General features: G+C 34.5%; 1 protein-coding gene across 1 annotated transcript; it reads right to left on the reverse strand.

Moving 5' to 3' along the window:
• Positions 1–204: 204 nt before the first annotated feature.
• On the reverse strand, positions 205–11,645 carry LOC110730254 (lon protease homolog 2, peroxisomal-like). Its single transcript, XM_021910040.1, has 17 exons — positions 11,394–11,645; positions 10,524–10,636; positions 10,297–10,405; positions 9,975–10,144; positions 8,100–8,191; positions 7,701–7,880; positions 7,517–7,600; positions 6,787–6,914; positions 6,045–6,246; positions 5,766–5,972; positions 4,579–4,709; positions 3,705–3,918; positions 2,742–3,044; positions 1,979–2,173; positions 1,528–1,773; positions 846–947; positions 205–638 (listed from the first exon to the last, which is right to left on the reverse strand). The coding sequence occupies exons 1-17, from the start codon at positions 11,498–11,500 to the stop codon at positions 555–557; spliced, it is 2,667 nt and encodes an 888-aa protein (XP_021765732.1). The 5' UTR covers positions 11,501–11,645; the 3' UTR covers positions 205–554.
• Positions 11,646–13,854: the final 2,209 nt, after the last annotated feature.

The following is a 13,854-nucleotide window of genomic DNA, read 5'->3' on the forward strand; positions in this document are numbered from 1 at the left end:
GAAAATTTTGAGGCTTCTTTAAAGGTTCTCGACATATGAGAGGTGATCTTGGAATCGATTCTCATCACCCGACCTTGTGGTTCTCTAAGCACCCAAAAAAAAAAAAAAAAAAAAAAAAAAAAAAAAAAAAACACACACACACAAAACAAAGACATACTTCAGTGATTTTCAGTAGCAAACTTGTTACTTGTGCGAATTAAACATAAATCAAAGACATTTTTCGTATAGTGGAATGAACTTCATTTATCAAAAGCCACCAAGTATAGCTTATACTAAAATTTACATGGTAAAGCTTTAGAGCTGTAATTATGTGGTACAGGGCTTCTGTACAATTTACAAGACTAATAATTATAGCTTTCAGAGGTCATATAGAGCAAAAGGAATGATCTAACTCATCATCTCTACTACATTTAGCAATCACTGGTCTTTGTCCCGAAGTTCTCCTCTTCATACACAAAAACCACAGATGAATACACTTAAGCCTTGCAACCCTCTGCTAAACTCGAATGCCTGACCGGTCACTGTTTGCAAGATAAATAAATCTTTTGGTTCTGTCATAACCTTGAGCGTTGTCTCCATGGGCATCCACCTTCAAAAGCCTGTTCTAATACGTCTTCCATTCGCTTGGCATAAATTATCTGTTGGTTGAGAGAAGTGAAATCATTAGGGAACAAAATTAATGGGCTCCTTTATATCAGACATCCACATTTTACTTCAAGGGTTTCTTTTTTCTTTTTTTTTCTTTTTTTTTTCCTAATTAAAACATTTTACTACAAGTTTTCTAATTGTGCAAGGCAATTGGTTCATTACTTCAAAAAAAAAAAAAAAAAAAAAAAGGACATTACTTCAAGATTAGAAAGAACTGCTGAAGGCACTTCAACCAAATCTTTTGAATTCCTCTGAGGCAATATGATTCTCTTTATACCATATCGATGTGCCGCCAATACCTGTTACATAGCAAACAAAGAAAACTAACAATTTAGATAACCCAACTCCTACACCAAAGACCTTATGCCAAACAATATGCTAAAATTTTTAATGAGTGTCACTTAGATATAGTTATGTAACAAATTTACTTGACAGACAGATAGAAGTTTGGTATTTGAGCAGAAATTAAATCATAGACTCAAATTCCACTTATACAATCTAATTATCACCATTAGAACATATGCACTGGTGGAGTAGCAGTACTCTGGTTATTCTACTGTTCATGATTAGAGTTTCACAGTTTTTTTAGACTAATGCAGCTCCCACAAAACAAAGTAAAGAGCTGATACAAACAAAGGGAGCACATATCAAGGTTAAAAGTGAAGAATCCAGCACATGTGATACAAAAGCAAGGGCACATATGTAAATTGGTCTCTCAAATTCTCACATATTGGCAGTTGGCAGTTTAGGCACCCAGTAACCAAGACCCGTGAAGAAGATTGTAATGATCAAACAAGTCCCAATGATTCATATATATGGAAAAAACTGCTGAAAGGAAGTAGCATGAAAATTGGGGGAAAAAAAACATTGCAAGCCAACCTTATCCTTAATACCACCAACAGGCAACACAAGGCCCCTTAAAGTCATCTCCCCAGTCATAGCCGTATCTGCTCTCATTCTCTTTTGACTTAACAGGGAGACTAGTGCTATCACCAATGTTACGCCAGCTGACGGACCATCCTTGGGTACAGCCCCAGCAGGAAAGTGTATATGAATGTCCCTTCCCTCCATTAAGCTGACTTCACCAGTATCAACTAAGCTCAGCTCCATGGCCCTCGCTCTCACCTATTTACATTTAGATTGTAAAAATTATGTTAAGTGCCATTATTGATTCAAGGATCTTGAACTCAAAGAGAAAAAACATTCTTACCTATAGATTTACAAAACCTGGAAGTCAACGAAATTGAAATATAGTACTCTCAACATTCTATAATCTATAGTATTACGCATATCTAACAGTAGCAGCTAGCTATACAAAGAGAAAATTTACCCAGGTAAGAGCTATTTGTGCAGACTCCTTGATAACATCGCCAAGCTGTCCTGTCAAACGCAATTCACCTTTTCCCGCCATTGTAGTAGCCTCAACAAACTGAACCTCACCACCAAAAGCTGTCCACACCAGACCAACAGAGACCCCAGGATTTGAAACCCGTTCTGCAGTTTCTCTATCATCATACTTTGGTGGCTGCAATCACAAGGAACCCTTTCTGAGAAACCTTCGAAAGATAAGTGTGATTCGAAGAAAATCATGTGTTACCAAAGCAAGATGCTTTTAGTATCTAAAACTAATTCTTGATGTAAAACACAACACTCTTGAAAATAGAAATAACGTTCATGCTTTTTAACTTCAGCCAAAGCCAAAACCAAAACTGATTTTATTATTTTTTATTATTATTATTATTTTTACCACAATCCCTTTCCCACTAGGATGACATGCTGCCGTGACAAAATCAACAAAGAAATTATGACCAGTTCCACCTTATCTGAAAATTCCTGTTTTTTTTAACCCAGCCTTTTAATTCTCTTAAACTAGTCCTGGCAAGAGAAATAAATTTTAAGAAAATACTGCCATTTTCCTCTAAAAATCTAATACGAAGTAGTTGTTCAAAAAAATCACAGAAATACATTGCTGTGAACACATGATGAAACCAATTGACTAAGCAGAAGCTAAGAGACTGTAAATCAGAAGAAGCTCATCAACATTGTCATATCAAAGGTAGCAATGAAAGACAAAAGGCACCCTAGATACTTACTCCCAGAACATTTTCAAGCATAGTTTCATCCACAATCAGAGGCGATATAACCTGCAACGCATTTGAAATTTCTCGATTGTTAACGCCCATTGGAATAACCTCCATTTCAACTTCAGCCCCTTCAGCAAGTCTGCTTTCCTCTACTGGCGAAGAAAACTGATGGAAATCTTTACTAACAGCTGAAAAGTTATCTTGCTCAGCAACTTTTACAGCTGCTGCACGAGCTAAGGCAGACAAGTTCCTTTCCAAACTTCGTACACCAGCTTCTCTGGTATATCTTTGGATGATGAGTTTCACCATACCCTGCCAGAATTAAGACCCCTCGTATCATAAAAGCTCATGTATGTAAAATTCATAATATGATCGACATAAGTCCCAGGTAAACATGACCATAACACAGAAGCAAAAAAGAAATTATTTTATTTTCACAAACCCAGAACTGAACTGAAACTTATTTTTAAGGGGACACTTGGATTAGGGGTAATATATAAAGAGAGATGAGTAGATTAGGTGGTGATATAAGTAATTATGTAGTTAACCGAAGGAGAAGGGAGGAAAAATATTGATTAACCTTTACCCTTGTGTGGTGATGGGTAACTATTGCCTTCAAAATGATGGTAATAATTTCCTCATTCCTCTCTCCTCATACAATCACTACCTCATTTCTTCTACAACCACCTTCATCCACCTCCAATTTCTTTATTTTTCATTCCATTGCCCTCTTGAATTATTTTCCATCCAAGCATGCCTATATATGGTGGAACTGAGCCTTGGTCACCCCAAAGTCCCAAACCCCATATGTTCATAGGCAGTTGGTAGATATAATGTCTCCAAAACACACTTTAAACTTAATTGTCAGCTACTGATTCATTTTAGCAGTTAAATGATTAGTTTAAATTCTTTCATGCATGCATGCACCTACATATATAATGAAGTATCAGAACAGTAAGGTTAACTAACTACCTCCGGAATCTGAAGGAACTCAGAACTTAATCCATGTTGGTCCATGACTCTGGGTATAAGATACTGCATAGCAATTTTGGCCTTCTCTTCAGGTGTATAACCAGGCAGCTCAATGACTTCCATCCTATCCAAAAGTGGAGGGGGGATAGGCTGCAACTTATTCGCAGTTGCCACAAAAATAACTTTGGATAGATCATATGGAACATTCAAATAGCTGTATAACTTTGGTTAGGGATGACATCAAATTCGAATCTACAGTCATGAGATTAGAGTGACTTGCTAATGTATACAAAAAATTCAACTTCAAATGCTGCTTCATGCTATCATATCACTTGTAATCCAAGAGGATGCAGTAGCCTGTGGTCAAAGGCTTCCCAACCCTAATCAAAGCTTGTACCTCCACTTTGTCACTTTTAATTGAAATTTTACTGGGATAAGACTTGGAGATATAGTTTGAAAGAAAGAATAAAGTCTTGCTCCTGTTCAATAGAATGGAAAAGAGAAGAGCAAGGGTTGAATTTAAAATAAAATAAAACAAAGTCAATCTGTCACTGTACCCCTCCATCATTGACCCATCCACTCTTCATCAACCCCCTAGGTCCCTAACAAAACTTATAATAAAATTTAATTGGATCAAACATTTTCCCAAAAAAATAATGATTAAACAATGACATTTGGAGACACTGAGAAACCAAAGCCCCCAGCCGGACCCCTCTTGTTTCCCTTCTTTCAAAGAGGTTGTGAGGAATGAACAATAGGCAATACGATGAGATAAACCATATAAATCTACCGCATTAGAAGATTGGGAACAACCACAAGAAGTTACTGTTTTAAGATACAAACTTCTGGGGATATTATAAGTCATAAAGGATACTGGTCATTGAAACTCTTGTTCTGTTCAGGATCAAGGACTTCTAGCAATGCTGAAGCAGGATCCCCACGAACATCAGAGCCAGTTTTGTCAATCTCATCCAACAGCATAACAGGATTGGAGACGCCCACTCTCTGGAAACCCACAAAAGAACGTAATAACGACATTAAATAGCGAGCAAAAACAATAAACAATTGAAATCAGCATGCAGATGTGACTTTCAAAGATGGAAAATGTGATTCCAAGAGAAGAAGCAACCACTATTTCCAAATGGAAGTAACATCAAGGGAACAAAAAGCATTTGATTTTGTATTAATACAAATTGTTTGATGATACAATTATACAAGTAGTTATCTTCTAGACGAGATAAGAAAACATAAATAATAATGCATAAGAAACGCTGCAAAGAACACCCTATCCATATAGCAAAAAAGTATTTCCTCCAAATCTCAACCAATTATGTGCAAAATTACTAACTCACTCTCAACTTTAGGTGGGCAAAAAACTCCGCCTATTGTACTTAAAGCCCTTAAAGGTTAGCATGTGGGCATTTTTGTCAATTACTCCACTCTCCCCCACTTATTCGCAAGAAAGGGGATGTGGCAAGCATTGTAGACAAACTAAAGGAAAACCACCTATGGTGCAAAGGTACGAAGAGTGGGATAATGAAGAGGTTAAACGAGGTAGAGGGAGACCGAAAATGACTTGGATGGAAAAAGTTAGGAAGGATATGAAGCATATAGATTTGCATGAGAATGAGGTACTTGATCATAAGGGATAGAGGAGGAATATTTTTGTGAAAGACTATACAGAATATTCATTTTTAGTTCATGTAACCGGCCCCACTTATGGGATTAAGGCTTTGATTGATTGACTCCACTCTCCCCCATTTATTAGTTTGTGACTTTGTGTGCCATATACAAAGGATGCATCAATTGAGAAACGGAGGAAGCATTTTATAATTAATCTATCAGAGATATACTTTACTCGGTGACTGTCTAACAGCGTCAGGTATGATTCCAGTTAGTACAGAATGCCATCATATATCAACATAAATACACAAAATAGGATGAATACACCTGAAACACTTGTAAGGGGATAATAAAACAGCTGTTGCCAATGAAAATAATATAGCCATGAGTATTCTACAAAGTCCAAATAAACAAGTAAAATAAATAAGACGTATCTACCTTGATTCCATCAATAAGACGACCTGGCATACTCCCAATGTATGTCCTTCTATGCCCTCTGATATCAGCTTCATCCTTTACACCTCCAAGAGATATTCGTATGAATTTTCTGCCTAGAGCAGCAGCAATAGATGCGGCCAAGGATGTTTTCCCAACACCAGGCGGGCCAACAAAGCACAAAACAGGACCTTTTGCATCAGGTTTAAGCTGCAATGCACAAAATCCTATTATCATACTGCTATTACCACCCATGAAAGAAAGAAAAGGAAGAAAATCTACCTTACGAACAGCCAAATATTCGATTATACGTTGCTTGATCTTGGCCAATCCATAATGGTCACTATCCAAACGCTCTTTTGCAGCTCTAAGATCTAGTTTCTGCTCTTCAGTAGCCTTCTGCCAAGGGAGATCGGCAAGAAGCTCCAAGTAGACACGAGAACTATTATATCCAGGCTGCTGAGGCTGCATCTTTTTAAGTCTCCTGAATTAAGAAATTAAATTTAACTATAAGGAGGCTGCAACATAGTAATAAGAATAAAAATCATTCATAAAAAACGTGATTTAAGAAATAAAAGGTGATCAAATTTTATAAACATCTTAGAACAGCTACAGAGCTACTCCCTCCGTTTACCTAAGTTAGACTCACTTTCCGTTTTCATCCGCTTTACTAAGTTCTAGTCACTGTTACATATGTCAACCTTTTATTCATGTTTTATCATCTCCCATTCCCCTTTTTGTGACCCAATTATATTTAATAATTCTCTTTCTCTTCTTAAAAGAAGCAAAAGTACCACATGAGTGGTCTCCCTTTTGAATTATCCTTGGTTTCTGTTGCTAGTTGCTACTGTAATGGAGTAGAACTAAGGTAAATGGAGATAATACAAGATTTCATTAGGGATAATTGACTACTGCTGATAAAAAGAAAACAAGATTTAGGGACTTGCATGCAAAAATTAAGCAAAAAATGGGTAGATAAAAAAATTCAGAGATTTACACACAACTCAATGCACATCTATCATACCTCAACTCCCTCTGTGCATGTTTCCAAATATTTGCTGGCATCCCGGCACTTTGCATTTTCCGTTCAAGAACGGCAACATCGTCCTCATCATCATCATTGTCTCCAAGCTCTTCTTTTATAGCTCTCATCTAAGTATGATTTACACAAGAACGTAGAAAGCAACATACATAAATTTCAGCACATAAAAATTGGCAGAAAAATTGTAGCCAGGTGCCCAGATGACAGAAATACTTGAGTTTAGCAACAGTGAGCTCATAATCTAGGGTCAAAGAAAAACAAAAGGCTACAGGTGCACAGTTTATTATGGATCCTGCCTCGCATAATCTTTAGAAAGGAGAGGTGCACAAATACCTTACTATTAAATTTAGAAGGTGGAAGGTGGAACATAAAGGATAGAAATCTATCTTTCACAAATACAGGGAAGATAAACGTAAACATGTCTGTGGTCAATTGACTCCCAATACGCTTTTCCCTTTTATTTGAAGCAAAAAGGTGTAATGCTCCTCTCAAAATCCTTATCCAACAACAAAAGGGGAGCAAAACGCCAAGATAAATTTAGTTTGCAGTTTGCTCTTGCTACAGAAAATATTTCATTTCAACTTTTGGGGATCCAATGAGCACGGGATTTTACCCTTTTCGCATTATAGAAGAAATGGATAATAAAAATGTGTTGCATTCACCTGAGATCTAATTCTCACAACTAAATCTTCAGTAGAGGAATGGAATATACCTGTTGCCTCAGAAGGAATTCTCTCTGTGATTTTGACAATTGCCCCTCAACTTTTTGTGTGATCTTCTCAGCTACACGAATTGACTAGTAAGACAAAGCCATTCAAAGAATAAGGTGATAAGCACATGAAATTTTAAAAGATATATATATATGACTTGATTGCACAAACCACCATATGACATACCTGCAAATGCCTGTCAACCAATTCAGTGGCTTTAGATAGCCTAACTTTAAGATCAATGGAATCCAACATACATAGCTGCTCCTCAAAGCTTATTTCAAAGCTTGCAACAAATATATCTGCCAGTTTGTGTACAGGGACAGTCTCCAAAAGAACTTTTGTCCTCCCACCAGTCTTTTGTTTCTGTCATCATGAAAGTGTAAGTTTAGATTAAAATAAATATATATATATATACATATATATCAAAGTTCTCCACGATCTCATTCATCCCATATATTTTGAATATTGAAGAGCCAAGGACCAATCTATCTAAACATTCAGATAATATTATGATGCTTTATATTCTAAATTTGAACGACCAAAATATACCATAGGGCATAGCCAATCAACCATATACTTCACCTGCTCAAGAACTGAGATGAGCTCCATGGCAGTCACTTTGAACTGTCGAGCTAATGAGACAAAATCAGGGTCCTGCTCTGCTTGATCCATATCTGAACCAGATTGAAAACATATAGTTCAACATCCATCATAGACAAGATATGAAAACATTGAAAGTAATACCTTTACATATAAAATTAAATTAGAGTATTAGACTCATACAAACGCATATGTTATGTATGGGGAAAAAGAAAACAAGTGTAATATCATGTTAAGAAGTCAGTAACAGCCCCTAATATGGAGACATCACAATTACTCTTTAGGTTTTTGTTCTTCTATTTGTTTCTTGGTGTCTTACATTAATATAAGTTACTCATCCTTATACACTACCAAAACAATATGCAATTCTAAATATTGGATAAGTATAGAGAAAACGAGACACACATAAAACATAATTAAGTTAATAAAAAATTACTAAATAAATAGTAATCTTGTAATATAAGTCAAGAAAGAAGTACTACTCCATATGAGAACACTCCCTACAAAAAAGTATCCTCTTAAATCTTCACTATACATGTTTTGATATAAATATTTCAAGCACGGATAAACTGCTTTTTTTCACATTCTTTGATCCAGGTTATCCTGTGAGAAAAAATAAGTAGCAAAGAAAAACTAAACAAAAAAAATAAAAAATAAAAAAAATCTCAACTACGATTGCAGTACCTAAAAAAATTTGCCTTATTGAAACCTTACCAAACACTTTGTAACAGAGTACTAGAGAAGTGTATCTAGCAGTTGGGATGAAGGGAGGGAGAAAAACACAGGCCAATCACAATATATGAATAGCCCACAAATATATCAATTAAAAGAAACTGACATTGACTAAAACCCACAAGCAACAACAAACAAGTCATAGTGATGATGCAAAACCTTAATCACCTAACCTATGTTAATCGGACACAGCTAAAACACGGACACGGGATCCGTGCACTCGGACAATTCCATTAAGAGTGGAGAGGAAAAAAGAGGAGAAGCATGAAAGAAAAACACTTCTTGTTCAAAGACCACCATTAATATAAAGAAGATGGAGAGAAGAAGACTACCATTTATTGGGAGAATTTACCAACGAAAGAATTAAAATAAAAATAAAAAATAGGGGTGGACATAAAGAAAAATTTAGTGCTTCTGTAATATGTAACTTATTTAAATAAATTTAGTGACGTATTGACGTGTCTCTGTACCATGTCCAGATAACGGACAGAGTCCCCGTGAACAAAATTTGGAACTTGCCGGATCGGACACTTGGACATGTGCCTTTCCAGAGTCCATGTAACATAGCACCTAACTAGAACCCTATAATTTAAACCAATGCCCAACAATGTGATTTCTTTGGTTCCAAATGAGATGATTGAAATCCCCCTATTTCATTTGATCATTAAATGAAGTCCTACCTGTTGGCCTACAGAATGCAATAGTGTATACTCTGTCTCCAACGCACATAGATAATTAGTTAAACTGCAGTTTGACAGCCATCATCTTTGCTAAGCATGCTGCTATACAAAAAAAATTGTATAATTCCTTGTCCATTAACATAAAGAACTTTTGATGTTCATCCCTCCCGTTTATGTTTGCATCATAATTAGCACAAGTTAGGCCACATACTGCAGAGTGCAGACTATTTCTCCAGAGAGAAAAAAGCTTTAAAGGTTATATATCAGTGTAAGAAAAAAAAAAAAAAAAAAAAAAGGGAGCTCAAAGGTTGAAAGGTTGGATTTCAACCTTTAAACTTCCCAAAGATCCCTCCAAAGGTCGCTTACAATAAGACTAAAAAAGTTTCCAAGACATGACAAATACATAAACTTGCTTTAGGCAATATAATATATGCAGATGATTTACCTGCTTTTGTGATGTCAAGTGGAGAAATTCTTGCAGTATAATAATTCCCTCTGCTATTAAGTTCCAGCACACTGAAGCGGCACAAGCCTTCCAATACTACAGTGTAAGTAACCCTCCCACTTGGTTTCTCCACCCCTCTTGAAAGGTGTAAGGCTCGAGCAGCCACTCCCCTAGAGATATCACATGCTTGCTAATGTTAAATACTCACATAATTGATAATGTTAAACATTCACACTTTTGCCACCAGGGCCAAATACCAAGCAAGCAGAATCATTCAAACATGGTGCTGTATAGGGATAAAAAAGCATGATGTAAGGGATACCTGCTGTGCCAATGAACAGCCTCTTGTTGACTTTTCCCATCTGCCTTTCGAGATTCTGACAAACCAGAGTGACTTTTTACATTGCGTTCCCCGGAGTCTGTCCCTCCACCTTTATAGAAAAAAAAAAAAAAAAAAAAAAAAAAAAAAAAAAAAAAAATCACATAACATGCATAATTACTCAATGGAGAAATTACCAAAGAATTTAAAACACATTTCACAATAAGTACCTGGATACAACACAGGTCCTACTGATGCAGATTCCGCTGCATCACGTACAGGAACAATGCCAATTAGCCCTTTCTCTTCCCTTTGCCATAACTCTTGCTCCACCAATTTTACACTGTTACAATAAGCATCACATCAGTATGTTCATTCCCCGGAAAGTCTTTTCTAAGTCAACCACTCCCAATAACAAGCTCCAGTCTAATTTTGACTTATACGCCAAAACCTTAACAATACCATCAAAATTTTATGTCCTTTCATATGCTCCGTGCATCTCACATTCTCTCATTTTCCCCGAAACATCTCTTCATTTCCGCGCACTCAATTAACCTTTGATCATATATCTTCATCACTCCACACCGATTTCATATTTCGCAAGCATTAAGGTTAACAACATACTGCAAACCTGTACACACTGTATTGGATTTTTCTATATTTTGATAATCAAATTCTCATAACCTTTACCTATAAACCCAAATTCCATTCTCCAAACTAACAAAAAAATCCTTTCAAAAGTCACCAAAATCCAAATACCGTATATTTCACTATTAAACTCATGATCATCATAATCCATATAACAAGACCTCCAAAATCAAGCATTCTCCTCCAAGCAAATGATCGATTGATCGCCGACACAAAACATCATCAATTACTACACTAAAAATTCTAGTATCCTACACACTATTTTTTGAGCAGCTAAAATTCTAGCTCATTCCAACAGTCAACAACTAAACACAGCAAAAAAATTCAAGAATCCCCAAATTCCAAATAAAAATCACAAAAAACCTACAAATTACTTCATAATTAAGAACACAATCAAACAAAATCAAACTAACAATCTCAAATCTTACAAAATTGATTGAAAAAAAAAATACCTGCTAGGAGAAGTGCAGCGAATACGAATAATAGCACCAGGTAACAAAACTTTGTTTCTGAAAGCGAGAATTCCTAAACGAGTAGGCAACTCAACTGGTTCCGCCATTAAAGGTTTCTCGAAGGTCAGAATAATGGAGGAAGAGAGAGAAAGTGAGGAGAGAGAAAGAGAGAGAGATCAGAGGAAGAGGTGTGATGTGTATTTGCTTCCAGTTTTAGGGGAAAGAAAGAAGAAGATGATGAAGAAGAACAAACAACCGAACTCGTGTATTTTGTCCTTTTTATCGGTCTATCCTTTTCATGATTTTTTTAATATTTTATTTTTATTAATATTAATATTAATTGGCACTCAATTTTTGCATTATCTGTTGAAATGTTTGCTCAATAATTTGGGCCATTTGGCAGTATAAAGTCGGTCCATTAATTTATTGAATATTAATTGTTGGATTTCTTATATTGAATTTATTGAATTAATTATGATTGTTGAGTTTTTACTTCTTGAATGTTATTATGGGTTTGCTATCTTTGCACCTATCATGTTTTTTTAAATATCTTTATCCCATATCATATCATATCATAATTATCGTGAATTTTATCCAACAAAATCATACAAGTAATGGAGTAACCAAGTAATAGTAATGTTGTTGATGAATGATCGTGAATTTTATCCAACAAAATCATACAAGTAAATGGAGTATTAGTAATGTTGTTGATGAATGATGTGAATACATATGTGAGAGTTGTATGTCACTATTAAATACTTTTTCTGGGATAATATGTTTACTTTTTAAAAAAATAAACTACTTTATTGACTCAGGCGATGTCCCTAATCATTATAAATTTTATTTTATTTTTTTAGGAAATTATAAATTTGTTTAATCAAACTATACTTTGACCTTTTGTTTTATAAGTTGGTTTGTTGTAAGAATATTTTTTTTTTTTTTGCATTAAGATGTAGAGGATAAATGATAATCAAACCATATAATTTTGATATCATTATATATTACTAAATATTAATCTATAACTAAAATTTTACGGATTAATGCACACAATGCAAAAAAAAAAAAGAGTAATTGTTAATTTCTTACAAACTATATTATACGATACATATGTGAGAGTTGTATATCACCATTAAATACGTATTCTGAGATAATAATATATTTACTGTTTTAAAATAAATGTTCGCTTTGATTAGTATACTTTTAAATACGGAATATCAATGAGTATAAGCAATTAATTAGATTGATATTCAAAACATATAAGGTAAGATGTTTCCAACGAGTAGGTGCAAGATTATTATGTTTACTATTATGTACGAAGCATAAAACATAGCATGGTCAAAGTGGTATATGCAAAGATAGTTATAATCAAACTGACATGTTTATTTTGAAATTTGGAGATGAAAGGTGTATAAGTTGGATAGTTATGACAAAATTAAACTTTCCATTGAATGGTGTTATTTATATATACTTAATATAATTCTTCATATTTCCTTCATAGATTTCTGGCAAATACAAGTTGAAATGCCAGATTAACAAAATTTGTTAATCTGGTGGCACTTTTCGTAAATATGTTCAAATACCGTGGCCATTAGTTCACAGATTTTGGATAGCTATCCATCCATTCTTCCGTTCAGCAATTATTGCTCTACAATATTTAGTTGGCCATCTAACGTAAATGATGCATGTACCCTTGCAATGACACTTGAAAAGACGATTATACCCCCGGATAAACAAAATTTGGGGAATGAACTGACAGTGCTCATAGTTTTCTAGTAATAGGGATGCCCTCATCATTTTCCCAATAATATTATTACATGGAATAGTAATTTGTACTTGTATAACAAACTTTACTTTTATTTTTATTTTATGTTGTGTCATTTGGACTTTTATATTGCTCACACAAATATATTTTAATCATCATTTGTGATTTATTGGTTTTTTAAAAAAAATAAAAATAAAAAATTATAATGTCAATCCACTACCTTATTTGTTACCAATCCATGCCACAACATGATTTATTTCCTAATAGCAATTTAATTAAGAAACAAATAAATTCTCACTAGATGAAGCCCGTGCGATGCACGGTTTGTTTGAATTTTTTAAAATAATTTTTTTACACATATATTTATATGCTAAAATTTGTTATATGTTTAGATAAAATTCCTAATATCAAAAGATAATATTTTATATTTAATTAATTTAAATTGGAAAATCTTATTCGCCAATTTTGCTTACGTGGCATTTGAATTATTTAATTATAAAAGATTTTAATAATCTCCTATTTAATTGGTTACTACTAAAATTTATAATCCTATATGGCACACTAAGAAAATTAGATCCTATGTGGCTCTCTAAAAACTTGGGAAAAAACTCCCCTTTATATATATATATATTAGATTTGTACTTTAATTCAAAACAACTATTATAGCTAGTTCAATTGCTCCATGGGGGTCTAAGAGTT

Source organism: Chenopodium quinoa, unplaced genomic scaffold, assembly GCF_001683475.1.
Source record: "Chenopodium quinoa cultivar QQ74 unplaced genomic scaffold, ASM168347v1, whole genome shotgun sequence".
Lineage (NCBI taxonomy): Eukaryota > Viridiplantae > Streptophyta > Magnoliopsida > Caryophyllales > Amaranthaceae > Chenopodium > Chenopodium quinoa.

Excerpts from the sequence above, each read along its gene's own strand:
- LOC110730254 (XM_021910040.1), bottom strand. The coding sequence starts at position 11,500 with ATGGCGGAACCAGTTGAGTTGCCTACTCGTTTAGGAATTCTCGCTTTC. Across the intron at positions 7,881-8,099 it reads TCATCTCAGTTCTTGAGCAG|AAACAAAAGACTGGTGGGAG; the intron begins GTGAAGTATATG and ends TCATGATGACAG. Across the intron at positions 2,174-2,741 it reads TGCTTGAAAATGTTCTGGGA|CCACCAAAGTATGATGATAG; the intron begins GTAAGTATCTAG and ends TTGTGATTGCAG.